At 39.6% G+C, this 17,615-nt stretch overlaps 2 protein-coding genes across 2 annotated transcripts; one reads left to right on the plus strand and one right to left on the minus strand.

The window, feature by feature from the left end:
* The first annotated feature begins 1,268 nt into the window (after positions 1–1,268).
* LOC131885759 (alkylglycerol monooxygenase-like) lies at positions 1,269–5,706 on the plus strand. Its single transcript, XM_059233910.1, has 9 exons — positions 1,269–1,428; positions 1,534–1,661; positions 1,796–1,947; positions 2,023–2,126; positions 4,563–4,725; positions 4,787–4,941; positions 5,007–5,141; positions 5,226–5,339; positions 5,407–5,706. The coding sequence occupies exons 1-9, from the start codon at positions 1,312–1,314 to the stop codon at positions 5,689–5,691; spliced, it is 1,353 nt and encodes a 450-aa protein (XP_059089893.1). The 5' UTR covers positions 1,269–1,311; the 3' UTR covers positions 5,692–5,706.
* Positions 5,707–15,446: 9,740 nt separating this feature from the next.
* Positions 15,447–17,046, minus strand: LOC131885766 (palmitoyltransferase ZDHHC11-like). Its single transcript, XM_059233922.1, has one exon. It carries the CDS (start codon positions 16,964–16,966, stop codon positions 15,614–15,616), a length of 1,353 nt encoding a protein of 450 aa, XP_059089905.1. The 5' UTR covers positions 16,967–17,046; the 3' UTR covers positions 15,447–15,613.
* Positions 17,047–17,615: the final 569 nt, after the last annotated feature.

Below are 17,615 nucleotides of genomic sequence, written 5' to 3' on the forward strand. Positions count from 1 at the left end.
GATTTTTTTTCCCTTTGGTGTTACGAGAAAGTTATTGATATTATTGAAACAGGCCTTGAGTTAAGATTGCAGTACTTCTGATTGAACAATGATAATCATGTGTGAATGTCCTCGAAGGCCACTCCTAGTTCTAATAAACTGACAAATACAAGTTTATATTCATACGTAATTGCGATCAATATATTTAAAAGTAATCTTAAGTCACATGCTGGTCATTTTACTGGGTATTTCAGTTGCTCTTTCGAAATCAACTAATATACTCATTCATTTCCCATTTTTGTCTAAAATGAAATTCTCCAAAACACAATCAGAATTTACTGAGAGGCACAAGTTGAAAGACAGTAGGAGATGGATTCTTGTTTTGGTCATGAAAGTACAGAAAACATACTAAAGTATACATACATAAACACGCATAATACTTAGTATTTGTAGAATTTATTCTTTTGTTCTTACTTTTGCTGTGTTTTTTTTGGGACTTTGTCCTAAAAAAGAAAGATATTTGTCTCAATCTTCTGTGTGTAAAATTAATTTCAATTTCATATGCAAAAACATCATAGCTTCAAACCACTATAATTGAGAGCCGATACGTTCCATCTTTTTCAATTTAAAAACAACAATCTGCCCAAAGACCTACAGTCAAACAGAACTAAAGCTATTTTGAAGTTTCCATTTCAAAATGTTGTGGATATAAAAGCCCCTATCACGTTGTGACAAACATAAATCATTAGCATAAAAACGACAATTTTTCTCAATGATCTTTTATTAAACCTGAGCCCATCTAGCCATGAACGTAAACGACAGAGCACATTATTTGAGCTTAGCACCTTGAGAGGTCTCGATTTGACGGTTTTGTAAATAGAACTGTATTGCTGTAGTGTAGATACAGTCTCGACTGTAGCCATTTTCTCGTTGCTACTGACCTAATGGACATTCCAACCCCTCATCAAATGTATAATGACCCTTATTAGCTGAAAACACTTGGATAAAGCTGACTTGGTATATCAAACAAACTTGTTTTGGACCAACAGCAATCTTGTGCCTTCGCTCAAAAACCGCATAAACTTTTGACTTGTAGATAATTAAATCTCATCATGAAACTTCCTTCTGAATGGCCCTGTCGGACTTCGATTCAAGAGTCAATCTGCTTTCTAGTCTCTTATTCGAAGCATCTTATAGCTGATTAGTCCAACAATAAACGTACGCACAACTCAAATACAGAGGTCTTATCTATGCACGCCCTCATCACTTCTTTAAATAGTACAAACCTCATTTTCCTCACCACCATTAGCCGCGAGAAGGCTCCTGAGCAAAATGGTTTCCTTCAAGGAAGTGCGAGATGGCTTCGGATCCTTGTTTTACGCTGTCAACCCTTATGACTCCATGTTCAAGACAATCCCCGATTTACCAGAGCGCAACTACATTCAGCAAGTAAGTGATCGAAATTTTTAATTAGAAAACCGTGATGTTTAGGCGGCCCAAATTGCTGGAACGTATCGCTTTCTAGTGAATCCGCTTATTTTCTTTTGCATTCAGGCTGGGCCATACTTTTTGGTTCTTGTAATTTTGGAACATATAGGGTTGCTTCTGAAGGGTAAGCCGGGGATTAGATTCAATGATGGTTTGATGTCGGTCGCCAATGGTTATTTCATGAATATTCGAGAGTAAGTAGAACACTTTCATTAGTTTCACAATTTGCTCTTCTTTGTCATAAGGATCAAGGATGGTGCTCACTTTGCGATCTTTTCAGTCCTCAAATGTTATATTAGATCATCTTTCGTTTTTTTTATCTGAATAGTGCCACCATGAAAAATATGCTGATGTTCTTCTATATCTACATCTACGATAATTATTGCATCTACGAGCTTCCTTGGGATTCGGTTTGGACTTGGATCATCGCCGCCCTTGGATGCGATTTGTCCTTCTATTGGGTTCATCGAGCTTCTCACGGTAATGCCATAGACGGAGAATATTATTCTATAGAAACAACTGTTTTACTACTGTTTATTCGGTATCTGGTTTTAGAACTAAACATCTTATGGGCCTCGCATCAAGTTCACCACAGCTCAGAAGAATTCAATTTGACAACGGCTCTAAGACAACCTTTCATGAAGGCCTTTCAATCATGGGTAAGAACCCGTTCTTCAAGTTCCCATTTCAGTTTGCTCTTTACTTCTATCTCATGATTTCAAATCAATGGAATTGAATTGAAGGGCAATATATTTACTCTTCCATCAAAAGCAAGCCAGCAACATAATAACGAGCTCTCATAATCCAGAACGTTAAGGCAAGCTTTGGTATTAACAAAACCTGTGCCTATCAGTTTCAAGGATGTAAGTTTATAGTTTCAAACATTTTTAAAGGAAGCTGACCATTCCTCAGTTCATTGTAAAATTGTTTTGAAATGCCAAAATTGCATTACTGGCACTGGTGTGGCGAGCAAAGCATGATACACGGTGCTTAGAATGTTATTAGGTAACTTTGAACTATGCTCTCAAGACTTTTAAAGACGGTCTTGATAACAGTAAATTAAGAAGTTCCAGTTTTGCTTTACAAAAAAAAAATTAGTTGTCGATCAAACCCTATAAACTGACACTTAAAACACACTTAATGGCACATCAGACTAAAAGTGCAGAATGTCGAAATCATCAGAAACGTTAGTTGCACCTTCGCCAGAAATTTCATGGATATATATAAGGCGGCTACGTAGCTATTACAAGTTGAATGTATGTGATCTTTGACATTGGACCAATCAGTTTTTCTGTTCATTTTAGGCTCGACTGTGAAAATCTTTTCATCCGTCAATACCACTTAGAAGCTTTGAGGCGGTTAAGAGTTTGTTGTATCAGACATTTCGTTTCTCCTTGGTGGCTTTCGATAGGAGGTGACGGTAGCTTTTTGGTCTCAACTTCAGACCAAGATCCTTCCTGAGGGTCCTGTAAGCTGTTTTTTGTGATGGTTGGAGATCTGGGGCCAATTATCTTTAAGTTAAACCTAGGCACGAATTTCTGGAAATATGGATTGTGAACGAGCTTCCCGCCAAATCGGCCTGCTCTTGCCACGACTTGCAATAGCTAAGTAGCCACTTTATGTGTCCATGAAATTTCTACTGAAGGTGCAACTAACATAATTAATGATTTTGATATTGGGTCTGATGTGCCATTAAGTGTGTCTTAAGTGTCATTTTATAGGATTTGATCGACAACTAAAAACTTTAAGGGAGCAAAAATGGAACTTCTTGATTTACTGATATCAAGACGGTCTTTGAAAGCCTTGAGAGCATAGTTGAAAGTTGCAACAATATAGATGCCGTGCATGATTCATTGGCAGGGCGTTAGTGGTTACTCAATAAGAGGAACGAATTACAGTTACAATTACTTTGACCAAAAAAAAAGCAATTCATTACACAACCGTTACTCGTCAAAAAATGTCATGACGTTATACGTCACAATTACTGCTTTTTGCTTCAAAAAGTCCTAAAAGTTTGGAGCTTTCTTGTCAACATGTCACTTTAATGATCATTGATATTGTTAATTTGCTTGGCATTGCATTACTCCCATTCTTGGCCATGTTTATTTGGCAAGATGTTGGCCAAGTCACTGGAAATGCATGATAGGAAAATAAGTTGTCCTTAAAGTCGGAACTAAAACAATGTTAATGTTGCAAAATTAACATGACTCTTGAATTTTTGAAACTTGGGAGGCGAACGACATATTTAAAGGGTTGAAATTTATATTTACGTTATAAACATCTATTTCATCGTATATAAGATAGTTTTAATGATTTAGGTTTTATATATTAGGTTACGTTAAAACATCCATTTTGCTTTATTGAAAAATCGACTCAAAAAGCTGATTTTTTGCTGAATGCATTTCTTAAATATTTAGTCTCTTTCTTAATAGTTACTGAGGAACATTATTAAATGCTTTACCTTTTCTCTGGATCAAATATCATTTAGGTATTTCACATCGAAAACTAAGATGTCTTCCTGATCTCAACAAAAAGTTATGATGAAAAACAGTATTAGGATATCTCAAGCTTATAAAGCTTCCGTGTTAGAAATTTGTGCCTTAATACATGGAAATAGGAAGAGTTGGGAAATTTGGTGGAACATCCTCAAGCAAAGGAAGATTTTGTTCTGAATCAGATCTTTTTTTCCAACAGGATTTAAATGAGCAAATATAAAGAACAAAGTATGGCCAAATAGCAGGATTTGAAACAACAAACACTGTCAATGTTGTTCAGAACAAACTTCAAGTTTCCTCAGTTGAGAGAAACGAAAAATAAGTCCACTCTGGAGCGTGAAAAAAAGGAACGAGTAACGAGTATTTTTGGGGTTTTTGTGTTGTCACAACAACACCATTTTAGAATTTAATTGCATTACAGTTCCTTTTTCGAAAAAAGAAACGAATTCTTGTATTTTTTTTTACTTGTACTGTTGTTACTATTGCCCTGTGTATTGGCACAGTATTTACGTGCGTTCAAGTTAGAGTTCGATAACTTTGTTATCTACTTCAGAACTTAACAAAAATGACCAAAATATACAAAGATGTTTACCCTTTCAGCCGTTCTACTTGCCATTAGCTTTCTTCGTCCCTCCGACACACGTGATTGTTCACATGCAATTTAATGTAATGTACCAGTTTTGGCTTCATACAGAAGTTGTAACAACTCTTGGACCTCTGGAATACATTTTGAACACTCCTCAACATCATCGAGTTCATCATGGTTAGTTCGACGAATTCTCATAAACTACTTCGAAATTCAGAAGGGAAACATCCTATTGTAGGTTCTAATCGGTATTGTCTGGATACGAACTATGCTGGAGTTTTGATCATTTGGGATATGATTTTTGGAACATTTGCTTGGGAGCGTCATGATGATGGTGGCGTCGTCTATGGCTTGGTGGACCAACCTCAATATTTCAACCCATTTAGACATCAAGTAAGAAGCTGAAAAGAACAAAATACTGTAAATCCTTTGGGTTAATTCCAATCGTCGAATTTCAGGTCGAGTATTATTACAAAGTGTTCCAGAAGGCTTATTCCATGAACACATGGTCTGACAAGATTTCAGCTCTCCTGAAGGGCCCAGGATGGTTCCCAGGCACAGAAAGGTTGGGGGATCTTGAGCAGGTGCCAGAGGTACAATTCCATATACCTATATCGTATTTTATTCGCAATGTGTCTTACCTCCTCTCATTTTCTTTGTCAATATCCTCACTTTAGCGGCAAACTCGAACAAGGTACAACCCTCAAATCCCGGTTTGGACCAAAGTATACGCTGCCGCCCATTTTGTCTTGGTTGTCATTGTTTTTGACTACTTTTCACGCTTCACTATGGTGATTTAGCCTTTATTGATAGCAGGGTGAACCGCTAATGACGTCTGTCTGATTTTCCCCGTTTCAGGTTATGTCACAAACTACCGCTTTGGTAGTGATTGGACTCATCATTTGGACCTTGACCAACTTGGGCTTCATTTGTGACAAACGCCCATGGGATTGGTTTTCCGAAATTGTGCGATGCGGAGCAGTGTTGATGCTACTAGTGTATTATGGTTCTCTGGAAGGTTTGAAAATGCCGAAGGAGTTTGTCTTTTGGGCCTTTTCTGCTTCGATGGTCATTGCCATCATAGCTAGCATCTCGAAACTGACGAACGTCAGCAGATCTGACAATGTCAAGAAGCAAAGTTGATGGTCATTATAAACATTATTTTTACGTAGTGAAACAACATGGAACCCAATTGGTCAATAAAATCGTGAAAAAATAATATAATTATGTGGAAAGCAATCGACTTGACTCTAAAAGAATGGTGACGCCTCAATATTTCATTCCATTGCAACATTAGATTTGAGGTGAGATGTTTGAGTCCTTATTTTCGTGGTTTCTCTCTATTGTATCATTCTTTTGGATACACAGGTTTCTATTTGGGACAATATGATGAAGTCCCAGAACAATCGAGCTGAAACATACATCTGAGACACACAATAAAATTCTGAATAATCGGACAAACCGGGCCACAAACAGGTCCCTCCTGAAAGCGATCGAAAATTTCACAATACTCCATTGCTTTAGCAAGAAATTTTACATCTTTTTTAAAGCAAATTCTCTGTAGCACTATCTTGACGGCTGCTTATCGCTAAGAAGAAAAAGAAAACAGAAAAAAAGAAAAAGTGAAACATTTTGTGCGTGAACAAAAAGAGTGGTAGTTGCTGCGTTTGCATTGCTTCACCCGGATTTGTCTAAAGTGGAAGATTTGACGAATGCCCAAGGTCTGTCCTCAACATTCCAGACCACACAACCATGCGAAAAATCAAGTCTAGAAAATAGACCATGGAGTACTTATTCATCAAAGACATAGGTCCAGCCAAGGGACACTAAAGCTTCGTGGAAATATCACTCTCCCAACCTTTCTTATCGATCGTACGCTAGTTGTCCGAGACTGGCAAATAAAAGCCGGTCAAAATAAACAAACATGCCCCTTTTTCGCTGGAAATGGCGGGCTGATTCTTGTGGTCAATGGGGGAAAAATTGCTCCAGGAAAAGTCCCCATCGTCCTCAAGGGTGAATCATGGGGTTTCGCTGTTCTGTACCAGGTTGTAAATCTGGGTACGATGCCACCTCCCGAGACCCCAACGTGATATTGTCATTTCACAAGTTTCCAAATGACCCCGAGATGTACCGACATTGGACCCGCGCCATTCCTCGAGATTAGGATCCAAAAAGTTATTCAAGTCCCCGTGTGTGTTCCCTACATTTTGTGCCAGCCGATTTTGATATGGAGAGCCGCGACTCTAACCCACGTCGCAAACGAAGACGGAGTGACAGTGGACACCTAAGTCGAAAGCGCTTACTTCAAGCAGCCATTCCCTCACAGTTTCCAAATACCCGCTCCTACTTATCCAAGACTTGTCCCAACCCCAGATCCGGACTGGCTTCCTCGTCGTCGAGGTTGGAGGTTGAAAAGAGAGTGCTCCATAAGCAAATTGATCAGATTTTCATTATGGAATCCATTGCTTCTTTGCAAGACATTGTGACGAAAGCCAAAAGTGCTTGCTTGCCCGCCGGAGTGGAATGCTTAGTTCAAGAGAGCAAGATACGATATATATCTTTGGATGAAACCGATGCTTCAAAGATAGAAGTTCAATTTTGCTTGACAATCAAAGCTAACATGCAATCTGTTATGGTGGTCCGCAACAGAAGAGTGTCTGTGGAGCTTGTCCGTCACATAGCTCGAGATACTCTGTCGTCAATTACGGAAATCGTAAATATTTTAAGTTTCCTCAAAGCCAAGCACCAAGATTTCAATTCCGGCTGCCTTTCCCTTGATCTGATTGTCTCCGATTTTATGGAATCGATTTCCCAGCTAGAAATGAGTGAGATTCAAAGTCGGAAGGTCAATTTTTGTCTCGAACAGATCCACTTGGCTGGAAAGTCTAACTCAGGAGGACGGTACTCCACTGATCTTCTGGTTTGTGCCGCAATGTGGAGAGCCAATTCACCATCACTCTATCGCCAGATCATTCAAGAAAATATTTTGACTCTACCCTCTGAAAGTCACATTAAGCGTCTCACTGCTTCGTTGGAAACTGACAATGGTATAGGAAAATCAACGAAGGAATATCTCAGAAAACGAATTCAGAACCTGTCCATTCGGGACAGAAAAGTGGTGTTAATGTTTGACGAAATTTATTGCGCATCGAGATTCGAATTCGTTGGTGGAAGATTCTTTGGAAATGAGGATGGAAAAGGCAGTAAAACTGTCTTGACCTTCATTATAGCCTCCATTGGAGGAAAGTATCTCGATGTTGTGGCTCTATTTCCGGTGACGAACTTAGACGCAAAGAAGATTGATGAATGCATCCAAGAAACTCTCAAAGTTCTTCATGACATTGGCTTTGAGGTGGTGCTTTTGTCTGCCGACAATGCCTCTCCAAATCGGAGATTCTATTCGAATATTTGTGGAGGGTCTTTGAAGCCAAGCGTTGCGCATCCGATCACTAAAGGACCTCTTTTCCTTCATTTTGATCCTGTCCACAATTTCAAGAATATTTTCATCTTTTTCATCAACAAACGAGACTTAATCTGTCCGAGTTGGGACGATCCAAAACGATTGATCCATCCGTCCATTAGCCACATCGAAGATGTGTTTAGGTTGGAATCTGGAAAGCCCTTGAAGATGGCTTACAAACTTTCTAACAAAGTACTTCATCCCGCTAAAATTGAGCGCACTAAGACCAAACTGGCAGACAGTCTATTTCATGACTCTACTATTAATGCCCTTGAGTTTTACTCTGAATCTTTAGACAATCCTGAATGGATGGAGACAGTAGAGTTCTTGAAGACAGTTCGATATTCTTGGAATGTGATGAATGTGACAAATCCAAAACTCAACCTTATCAAAAGAGATTCCCGAATGTTGACAATCACATCGCCGGATTGCGAATCAATGAAGTTTCTTGAAGCCTTCCTAAATTGGATCGAGAAATGGAGCAATCTAGAGACTTCCAAAAGGAAGAAGACTGGTCTTACTAGTGAAACTTTTATGGCAGTGAAACAAACAACCAAAGTGGCCATGGAACTGTCTGTTGATTTACTCAAAAACCATGGTTTCGGATACGTGATACTCGGCAAGTTTCAGTCAGATCCCATAGAAAGACGATTTGGATGGTACCGTCAATTATCTGGGGGAAATTATTGGATTTCTCTAAGGCAAATATTGGAGTCAGAAAAGAACATTAAATTACGATCGTTGATAAGGGGTTCAGCAATATAACCATGTCAGATTTAAAAGCCGTCATGAACGTGGACAGTGCCACCGACGTGGAAGAAAATTTGAAAGCACTCCAGAAGGTGAGCACCCTTCTATTTCCTATCAAAGAGATCGAGGACATTGGAGACAGGAATATAATTTATTATGTTGCTGGATACCTGGTCAAATCAGTATCAGCCAGGCAATCGTGCACGGAATGCAAAATTATCCTGACAAGTGCTTCGGATTTGGAGGTTGTGTTTGATGAAGTCGATATAGAATACAATAACCCTCTCCAAGCTAAATTCCTCAATCAAGTAAATCGTGGAGGCCTGAAAAAGCCAAGTGATTTGGTTTTTCTCGCTTGCCTTCGGATTTGGTCCTTTTATAATGACTTAACAAATATTGTAGAGCTGAAGAAGCTCTTGATTTCATTTCGAAGTGCAAGGGAGACATTTGCCGAGGCCTTTCTTAAAAGTTTGCAAGGTGATGTAATGGGCAACAATTTGATGAACACTTCGTGCTCAGAGGGCCATGAGTTTGTGGATATTATGAAGAAAATGGCCCAACAGATGTTCAATTGTTTTGGGAAGAATCTCTGCGCCGAAGCTAATTCAGCCTCTCATGCTGCCAAGGCAAACAAGAGAACAGGAGAGAAAAACTGAAGAAACTTAACTCGGACTGAATAATTTATTGGATCGTCTCTCTATGCGGTAACAAGCAACAAATAAAGTGTTTCTATGTAGAGTATGTAAAGTCGACTTAAGCCAACGTGTTCAGTAATGGCATAGGACTACTCACGTACGATCCCATTTGTAGTGGTATTTCCACGGAGCTCTAGTATTCCTTGGTCCAGCATCTCAAAGCAAATCAAGAAATGTGTGTTAAAAGTGACAGGAAGACAGAGAAGTCTCTTTGACATCGTGATACTATCTGTGGACTTAAACGTGCGATATATCCAACCACATGTTTGAAAAAGCTTTAGCAACTTTCAACTGGACATGCTCATCGAACTTTCCATTATCTTGGAGGACTACACCTAGATCCTTCATGGATGAGACTTGATGAATGCCCTTACCTTCATCATCTAATAGTGGAGTGTCTATTGGCGTCGACCCGAACGTTATTGAGCGGATTCCATTCAGTGCTATATTACTCGCAGCAACCCAACAGTAGATTTTGTCTAGGACCTCTACCAGACAACCGGAATTCTGACCAATCCTACCAACTACCAATTTTGTATCATCAGCACAGGAAGATATACTGACATTAAAACTACCAAGCTTCTGAAGCGGAGCAATGAAGATGATGGAAAGGAGAGGACCCAAAATTGAGCCCTGAGAAACACCCGATTGGGCTCCATTTGGGTCCTCTCCTTTTTCATCATCTTAATCGCGTTTGATTCTTCTCCGTGACCTTCCTTATCAAAAATTTTGGGTGCTAAACCCACCCACAGACAGGGAACCAATCTGATGCCTAACAATGACATTGCCTATTGGAAAATGTGTTTTCCGACATCCCTTGACGGCAAGGCTCACTCGCCCCTTTACCTACTCGGGCAGCCACCAATGAAGAAATGTGAAAATGTCTGTAAAAATCAGCCGGTTCGGGAACAAGTTTTCTTTTAATTTGATTGTCTGCGCAACTGTCCAATACTGATGACTAGACCCCCGACAAAATATTAGCGTTCACGTCGAGCACAAAACAAGTTGCAGGATCTTTGACTGTTCGGATGTGCTAAAGAGCTGAGCTGAGGCATTGGGAAGAAAACTGGTTAGTGCGGTATATCGGAGTCTACTTATGACTGAATTGAAAGGATGAACTTATCTGAAGCTCACAAGCGGAATCAAATGATAATGCAACAATATTTGCTTTGCTTCTGTAAATGAAATGTGCATTGTTCTGTTACGCTGTCATTTGCCCTTTTGTTGTTTTCAAGATTGTTGTTACTATCCCCGCTTAAGAACATTGTATGGATTTTTTGACTAGCTTTTATGTATTTTTTAGCCAATTTTATGCATATTTGATTTTAGAGGATTTTTGCGCATCTTTATTTTGAGTCAGACGTCGCCAATCCGTAATTCAACGCCTTGCCCCTGACTCTTCGAAAGGTTGGCTCTGGCTCGTCCAAAGACCGCTCCAAATTCCAGTGGTCTATGGCTAGTCGCATTTGTAGTTAACTCTGATAACTAAGCATCTGCAAAGTAGATGTTAGTTTAATTTCATATCAATGCATAACTAAGACTACTTTTAATGCTGTTTGAATACGTTTTTGACAGATATCCGTTTAAATGTATTTTAAGCGATTTAACACACTATCTGAGCTACTTTTAAGCACGCGTTTTCTTCGCAAAAGTTGTTTCTTTTGCCTCTTTGACAAAGAAAAACATATTTACATGTCTTGGTATTGAAGCAAACACGTAACCAGATATTATAACCACCGTGAGCCCTTTTATATTCATGGGAGTTAATCCGTAGGCAAGTTTTTGAACATGATTGCAGACCAATATTTCTTTCAAGGGCTACCCAAATCCACCGAGTGAAATTCTTGGGTAGGTCAGACATTATATGGATTGTATAGTATTAGATAATAGTTATAGTTCTTTCGTCTTAAAATGTTAGGTAATACGTTCCCAGTTGCAGAAAGGGAGTCAAAAAGGACGTAAATTTCCGGATTAATTATCGACGTGGCAGGTCAGTCAATGCGCCACGTAACGCTGTTAAATCCAGGCTCCATTGTGATTTTGACAATTACCTTAGTGGAATCTTTAAAAGAAACCGTATAATTCTTTCCCCAATCAAAATTTAGCTAGTTTGGGCTTCCTTTTTTGAACTTTTGGAATTTATGTTTGTATGTATGTATTTTGGTCTCGAATATATGATACGAGCCCATTGATCCATGTAAGCCGTGACGGCTTGTTTTCAAGGGATCATGGATGGGACAGATAACGTTATTGGGTCCATCTTACGGCTTCAGGTACCGGCATTGGTCTTAGGGCTGGTCAGTCGAGGACAAAATCCGAGGCACGGTCCAGTCACAAACTCTAGGAAAACCGCACGCTAAAACTCAATTGAAACTATCCCAACCTCTTAAGCAGGTTACAAATCAGACAATTTGAGAATGTCTTTAAATTAGCTCAAAATGAGTAGAAATTCGGATAACATCTTTTGCTTTTTATCAAATATCATGAATGGCTTGTCATTTATCGATCAAAAATCAATATTTAAGGATTATTTTTTCCCCAGTAAGTACGAAAATGCCGTTCATTCGAGTCTTGGTGAGCGGTTTACTTGACTACGTCACAAAATTCTAGAAATATGGACTGTGAACGAGATTCCCGCCAAATCGGCCCGCTCTTGGTCGTAGCAACTCTGAGCCACTTTTCAAATGAATGTATTAAAATATGAAAGATAGATATCTTTAACTAAAAGCAGGTCATCTTTATATTATTTACCTGTAAAGGGGTTCGTTTCAAAGTTATGTTGCTAAAAGCTTATGTTGCTGACCAAGAGCAGGGCCAAAAATTCGAATCTAATACAGTGTTTACTACATAACTTTGGACAGATCTCCTGAGTTTCCTCAGTTTAGTTTTGGGCTCAAATTTGGCCAAGTTCATTAATTCAATAAGATATTGTGGTCATATAAAGTGCCTATCTGGAATAAAGTGAACAGTTTAGGAGATAAGAAATTTTTGCTCCCTTTTACAGTCCACGTCTCTAGATATTTCCGTGACTACATCAAGAAAATAAGCTCATTGGTGAGTAGAAATTTTTCAGTCAACTCTTGTTATTTCATATATCAAAGTAGATATTTCTTGAGCAATGCAATTAAAATTATGGGATTTAAAAAAATGCTAGCTTAAGACTAGAAAATACCAATTAGAATTCATGTTTGTAATATTAGCTCTTTTCTATTGGAACAAAGAAGGATAGAAGAAAATGCCTTGTTGCAAAATATGGGCTATTTTCGTTTCTTCATATGCTAGTTTTATTAGTAATCAAAAACCAATATAGTGCCGTAGAACTCTATGAACTAGGGGCTGTCAAACAAGTAAAATCAATGACTCTATAGTGCCCTTCTTGGTTGCTATCTGGTATGCAGCCCATCACACCCCTCCTATCCCTGAAGTAGCTAAGGTAAAAGGCTGCCAGTTCTATGCCATATAAGTTATTCTCACCACGCACGTTTTACCTCCAGGGGAGTAATTAGTTGCAATTTATTCCCTCTCAATCAAACCTAATTTCCTCTTTTTTTAATATAAAAACTCAATTCTGAGGGTAAGTAAGAGATAAAAACATATTTTTGGATGCAGATTCTAAGAGGCACGAGATTTCTGCTCATCACTTCTAGTGTTTAGAGTATGGTATGCACCTTAAGATATTTTGAATCTTGAAATACTAGATAGAAATATCTCATATTTAAAAAAAAATAATTACTATTTCAATTACGCTTTTTTTGTCCAACAAGGCGTTTTTAAGGACCAGACGATCTATTTAGATATTAATCATGAACGTACAACACCTTATCTAAATGTATTGCTGATTCGATATCGTATCTCTTATCATGTGGTTAAGAAATCTCTTCCTTTTTAAGTACCATGGCATTCAACGTCTTTTTGAACAGTCATACAAGGCAATCCTATTTTCAATGTCAGGTTCTTCAAAGGATCCAAACCATAAAGGACCAAGCAGTGTATGACTCATCCTGAGCAACCGTTATTTTGACGGTTCGTTTGCGACGATGTTGCTCACCTCCTTCCATCCAGTTTATCAGGGACCTGCGCATGGAGAGAGTGGCCTCTCCACGGAAAGATTGCCCCAACATTGAAGTACGTGGTCGGGTCTCTAGCGCTACTATGATGGGAGGGCGACCCTATGCGGTACGCAGCGTAAAATCCCTCACATACTTGGTCAAATTCAAGTATTGGGCATAGTTTACTTCGGAATATGCCATCCAAAGTCCTGACTGGTTCATGATCGAATACGCACATGAGTTCACAATGAATTCTCTAAATGATGCCACAACACAATTCGTGAAGATGATTGTGATTAATCTTAAGGTTGAAGGAAAGCGCCCAAAACTGTCCTCCCGGACCTGTCATTACGTAGCATACAAGAGAAGCTAAATAAAAGTAGTACATAATATTAGATACCTTGCATTTAATTGTTTCTTTTTACGTGGTCCAACGAAGTCTAACAACAACGTGGTCTAACAGCAATCGAGCAACAAAACGACTAAAGTAAAGTCCGTTTCACGAGATGGCCGGAAAGAGAAATTTTGACGAGTCACAAAACCACCATTTCATCAATATAAGCAACCGTGCTTCTCAGAAAACATAATTCACCATCTTATGAATAAATTCTTTTCAGTCACAGTTGCAAGGTATGCCTAGGCTGAACAAGAGAAATTATCCACATAATGCGTGTAAAAATGTGTCGTGAAATCACATCTTAATATGGAAATTGCAATTGTTCAAGTTCACGTACCCCTTTTCTTCGTGATAGTTCTCCCTGATTGAAAGAAAAGAGACAAGGCCAAATATCGAGAGAATACCCTAATCGTTTAACAAGATAATCTTTTTCTACCCTTTTCCTGAACTACAATAAAATCCATCTGCTACCTAAATATGAATAAAAAAGTGACATCTAATGTGTAATTCCGACGAGATTTCTATTGAGTTGTCTTGTTTGTAGGTCAAGCCCATGAGCCTCGAGCAAATGGTTTCATTCTTCGGTATTGGAGAATCTGAGGATAAGCTGTTTTGGGACATGGCCCCACCCTAGCAACTTTAACGCCCAAAATAACTTTGTTTGTTTGTTTGTTCGGAGTCAGAAGACAGCTCTCTCGCTCGACTTGCTTCTGATGATGCAACCAAACGTGCAACATTAATTATTACCTCACCCTCGGGAATGATCGCAGGTTCGCCCATTTAAGCTGTTAAGGCAGCAACTTATGCTGTAATTTAAACACCGCAAAGAAGCTTGGACTCGGCTCACCTGGGATCGAACCAGGATTCGCAAATTGGAAAGCGGTTGCTCTACCAATACGGTACCCCAGCAAGCTTGCCCAAAATAAGATTAGCTAGAGGATGGAATACAAGGAGGGAAGTGATGGGACCATAATTCCCTGGGCCAATAGATTCAGCAAAGTTGCCAATCTTGTGTAATTTTAGCTTTGACGGTTAACACACAATCTTCATATTGTATTGGTAAGCTTTGTTCATTTTGTCGTTTTGCCACGCATTTTACTTTTACTTTTGGCCTTAGGACCTTCGATTAAGGTGGGGGTCAACATCTGACTTTAATATCTTGACGACAATAAAGTCTATTAAGGAGTTGGCATAAAAGAGATCTTCCACTCAGAATCTTTCAATCTTTTGTCTCGGAATGGACGGTCCTTGCTTGTTTTTGGGCTAAAATTGCCCGGGTTTCGGTTGCTTGCTTTCCAATTGAAGTGGATGGGAAATTGCAAATGCTGTATAAGAATAAAAGTGGTCCCCACCCGTTAAATCTGATAAATTCGACTCAGACCCCTGTGCATGTACGTAGTGTTCATTTAGTGTACTATAAAAATGGATTTGCTACGTTAGTCATTCATTCAAAGCAATTAAGGGAATGTCAGAGGGGATTGCCACGAAACAAGGGTGCGGCACAGCAATAAAGCAGCATTTCATGATGAATTTAATCCGCTCGAAGCAACACAATCACATGACGTATTTTATTGCTGACGAAAAAAATTGACACTTTTGAAGGGGTGAATAGTTCTGATGAGGCGTGGCTTTGTTATTTGTTTGTCTTTTGCGGATCCTTCCAGGCTTCGAAGTTTCGAAACATGAGAAAATATGTAGTAACATTCACGGATAATTAATCAATAGGTATGCGATGTGAGATCACGGAGGTCATGTCCTCTTCAGTAAGATGTTCATGAACACTTTGGATGCCATTCGAATCTCCCCTAACAATGGCTTGGTGAGGGGTTGGCAATGATGGTTGGCGGGATTTTATTCCAGGAATTACCGGCAATTTGGGCACAGAAGAGGGCTGGTTAGTCCATTTCAAAGTATCGAGTCTATCGAGATCCTCGAGGCGTGGAGAGGCTCGTAGATGTCGATATTCAACTCCGTCGTCTTGGCGTTCCTTATCGCCCTTTGACATGGCAATTATCACATTTGGTTTAGGCTGATCCTCGTTCCGATGGGCCGATCCCTTGAGGGCCGTCCGCCGTCGCTTGGGTGGGTTTTCTAGGTAGTTTGAGACCGACACCGGTCGCACCTGCGTTGCACGCTGGCAGCATTTCCAAATGGGCCGTCGTGGCCGGTTTGCCATGACAATTGAAGTGTCCTTCCCCTCATTAGATTGGGACTCATTGCGCAGTTGCTCGTCACTTTGTAGTCTTTGTTCTCGTACATATTCATAGGTTGTGATGCCAGACCAGTTGATGTACATGTGAAAGACACACAGATGAACCAAAAGGATGAATGCAAAAAGAGCCAATAACACGGAGCCGGTTGTTACGGCCAGAAAGAAGTCATTTGGCATTGGAATGGTGAACATTTCGAATTGAATATCAGTCGCGGTTTGAGCGTCGCTGGAGGAGTTGTTTAATTTTGGATCCAAATGCAGATGCTCCCACGGATGCAAGAGATCCAGCCTTGGCCAGAAGTACAAAACGAGGACCGTGATAGTCATGCCGACATAAGCCACAGACATGAATATAGCAGTCAAGACACTGGCAAAAAACGGAAGGTAGTTGCGCTGACCGATACACTGGTTCAACCATTTACAATGATGATCAAATACTGACACGCACTTGTTACACACTGAGCAATGTTTTGTTCTCTGAGAGGAAATCGTGATGTTACACAAGTGACAACGACCGTTTTCAATCACATGGTTGTGTTTAGCGCGATCAAATTCGGGAACGGGTTGGTGATCCTCGCGGTGTCGAAGATTTGGATCCGCCGGGTCCAAAACGATGGATACCGTATGGAACAATAAATGGAGCGAGTAGAGCACACCGAACACGATGTATAAGGTTAGATGGGCATCACTTCGTAGTGAGGGGATGAGAATGCCAAAGGTGAATGCAATGAAGAATGCCAGAAAGCCCCATGCCATGACTTGTTGGGGATGAAGGGGCAATTGAAATCCGTGCACTCGCCTCCATTTCCGAGGATGTTTGGGCGGAAGCGGTTCAATATCCCCTGTTATTGACATAATGGCACAATTCTGTGGTTGAAACAATTTCCAACCCTCTCAATGGCTATGCTACTACGGCTTTTTTCTCGTCAGTCATCACAGGTATGCGCAAGAAAGCCAGTCGTCTAGCTAGTCTGCCTTACCAAAAGTGAAAGGAGGTGAAACTGTGATGAATATCTACATGCAGTGGTTCACCTCGATATCAGTCCGTGCTTTTGCTACCTACCTGGATTGTTTGTGCACTAAATGGGCATACGATTTAGGTCAACATAATCACATAAATGAATTAAAGCAAGGGTACAACATTGAAATATATCAAAATCATTACCAAGAAATGCCAATTCAACTTCGTTCGATATAACACTTATTTTCTTGCTTAAATCTGTTTCACGATAATGCAAACTTTAAATCCCATTCTAGGTCATAATATTCATTGTAAAGCTTCATCTTGACAAATGGTCCTTCGAGTAAGACGAATTTTCACACGAGGCAATTCACCGTCAATCACACAATAACCGGTATTCATAGGAAAAAGCCACCAGGCTGGAGACCCTCAAGAATGGATTGAAATGAAAAAATACATATGCAGTTAGCATTATTGATGGTTTATTACAAATGAAATACCATGCAGAGAGTCAAAACGTATCATGCTCATTTGAGAATCAAA

This window comes from Tigriopus californicus, chromosome 1, assembly GCF_007210705.1.
Source record: "Tigriopus californicus strain San Diego chromosome 1, Tcal_SD_v2.1, whole genome shotgun sequence".
NCBI classification, from domain to species: Eukaryota; Metazoa; Arthropoda; class Copepoda; order Harpacticoida; family Harpacticidae; genus Tigriopus; species Tigriopus californicus.

What these genes read in the sequence shown, in the direction of transcription:
- LOC131885759 (XM_059233910.1), top strand. Translation starts at nt 1,312, where the DNA reads ATGGTTTCCTTCAAGGAAGTGCGAGATGGCTTCGGATCCTTGTTTTAC. An exon ending in TGAAGGCCTTTCAATCATGG is followed by an intron (nt 2,127 to 4,562) that starts GTAAGAACCCGT and finishes TTACCCTTTCAG; the next exon opens with CCGTTCTACTTGCCATTAGC. An exon ending in ACTTTTCACGCTTCACTATG is followed by an intron (nt 5,340 to 5,406) that starts GTGATTTAGCCT and finishes TCCCCGTTTCAG; the next exon opens with GTTATGTCACAAACTACCGC.
- LOC131885766 (XM_059233922.1), bottom strand. Translation starts at nt 16,966, where the DNA reads ATGTCAATAACAGGGGATATTGAACCGCTTCCGCCCAAACATCCTCGG.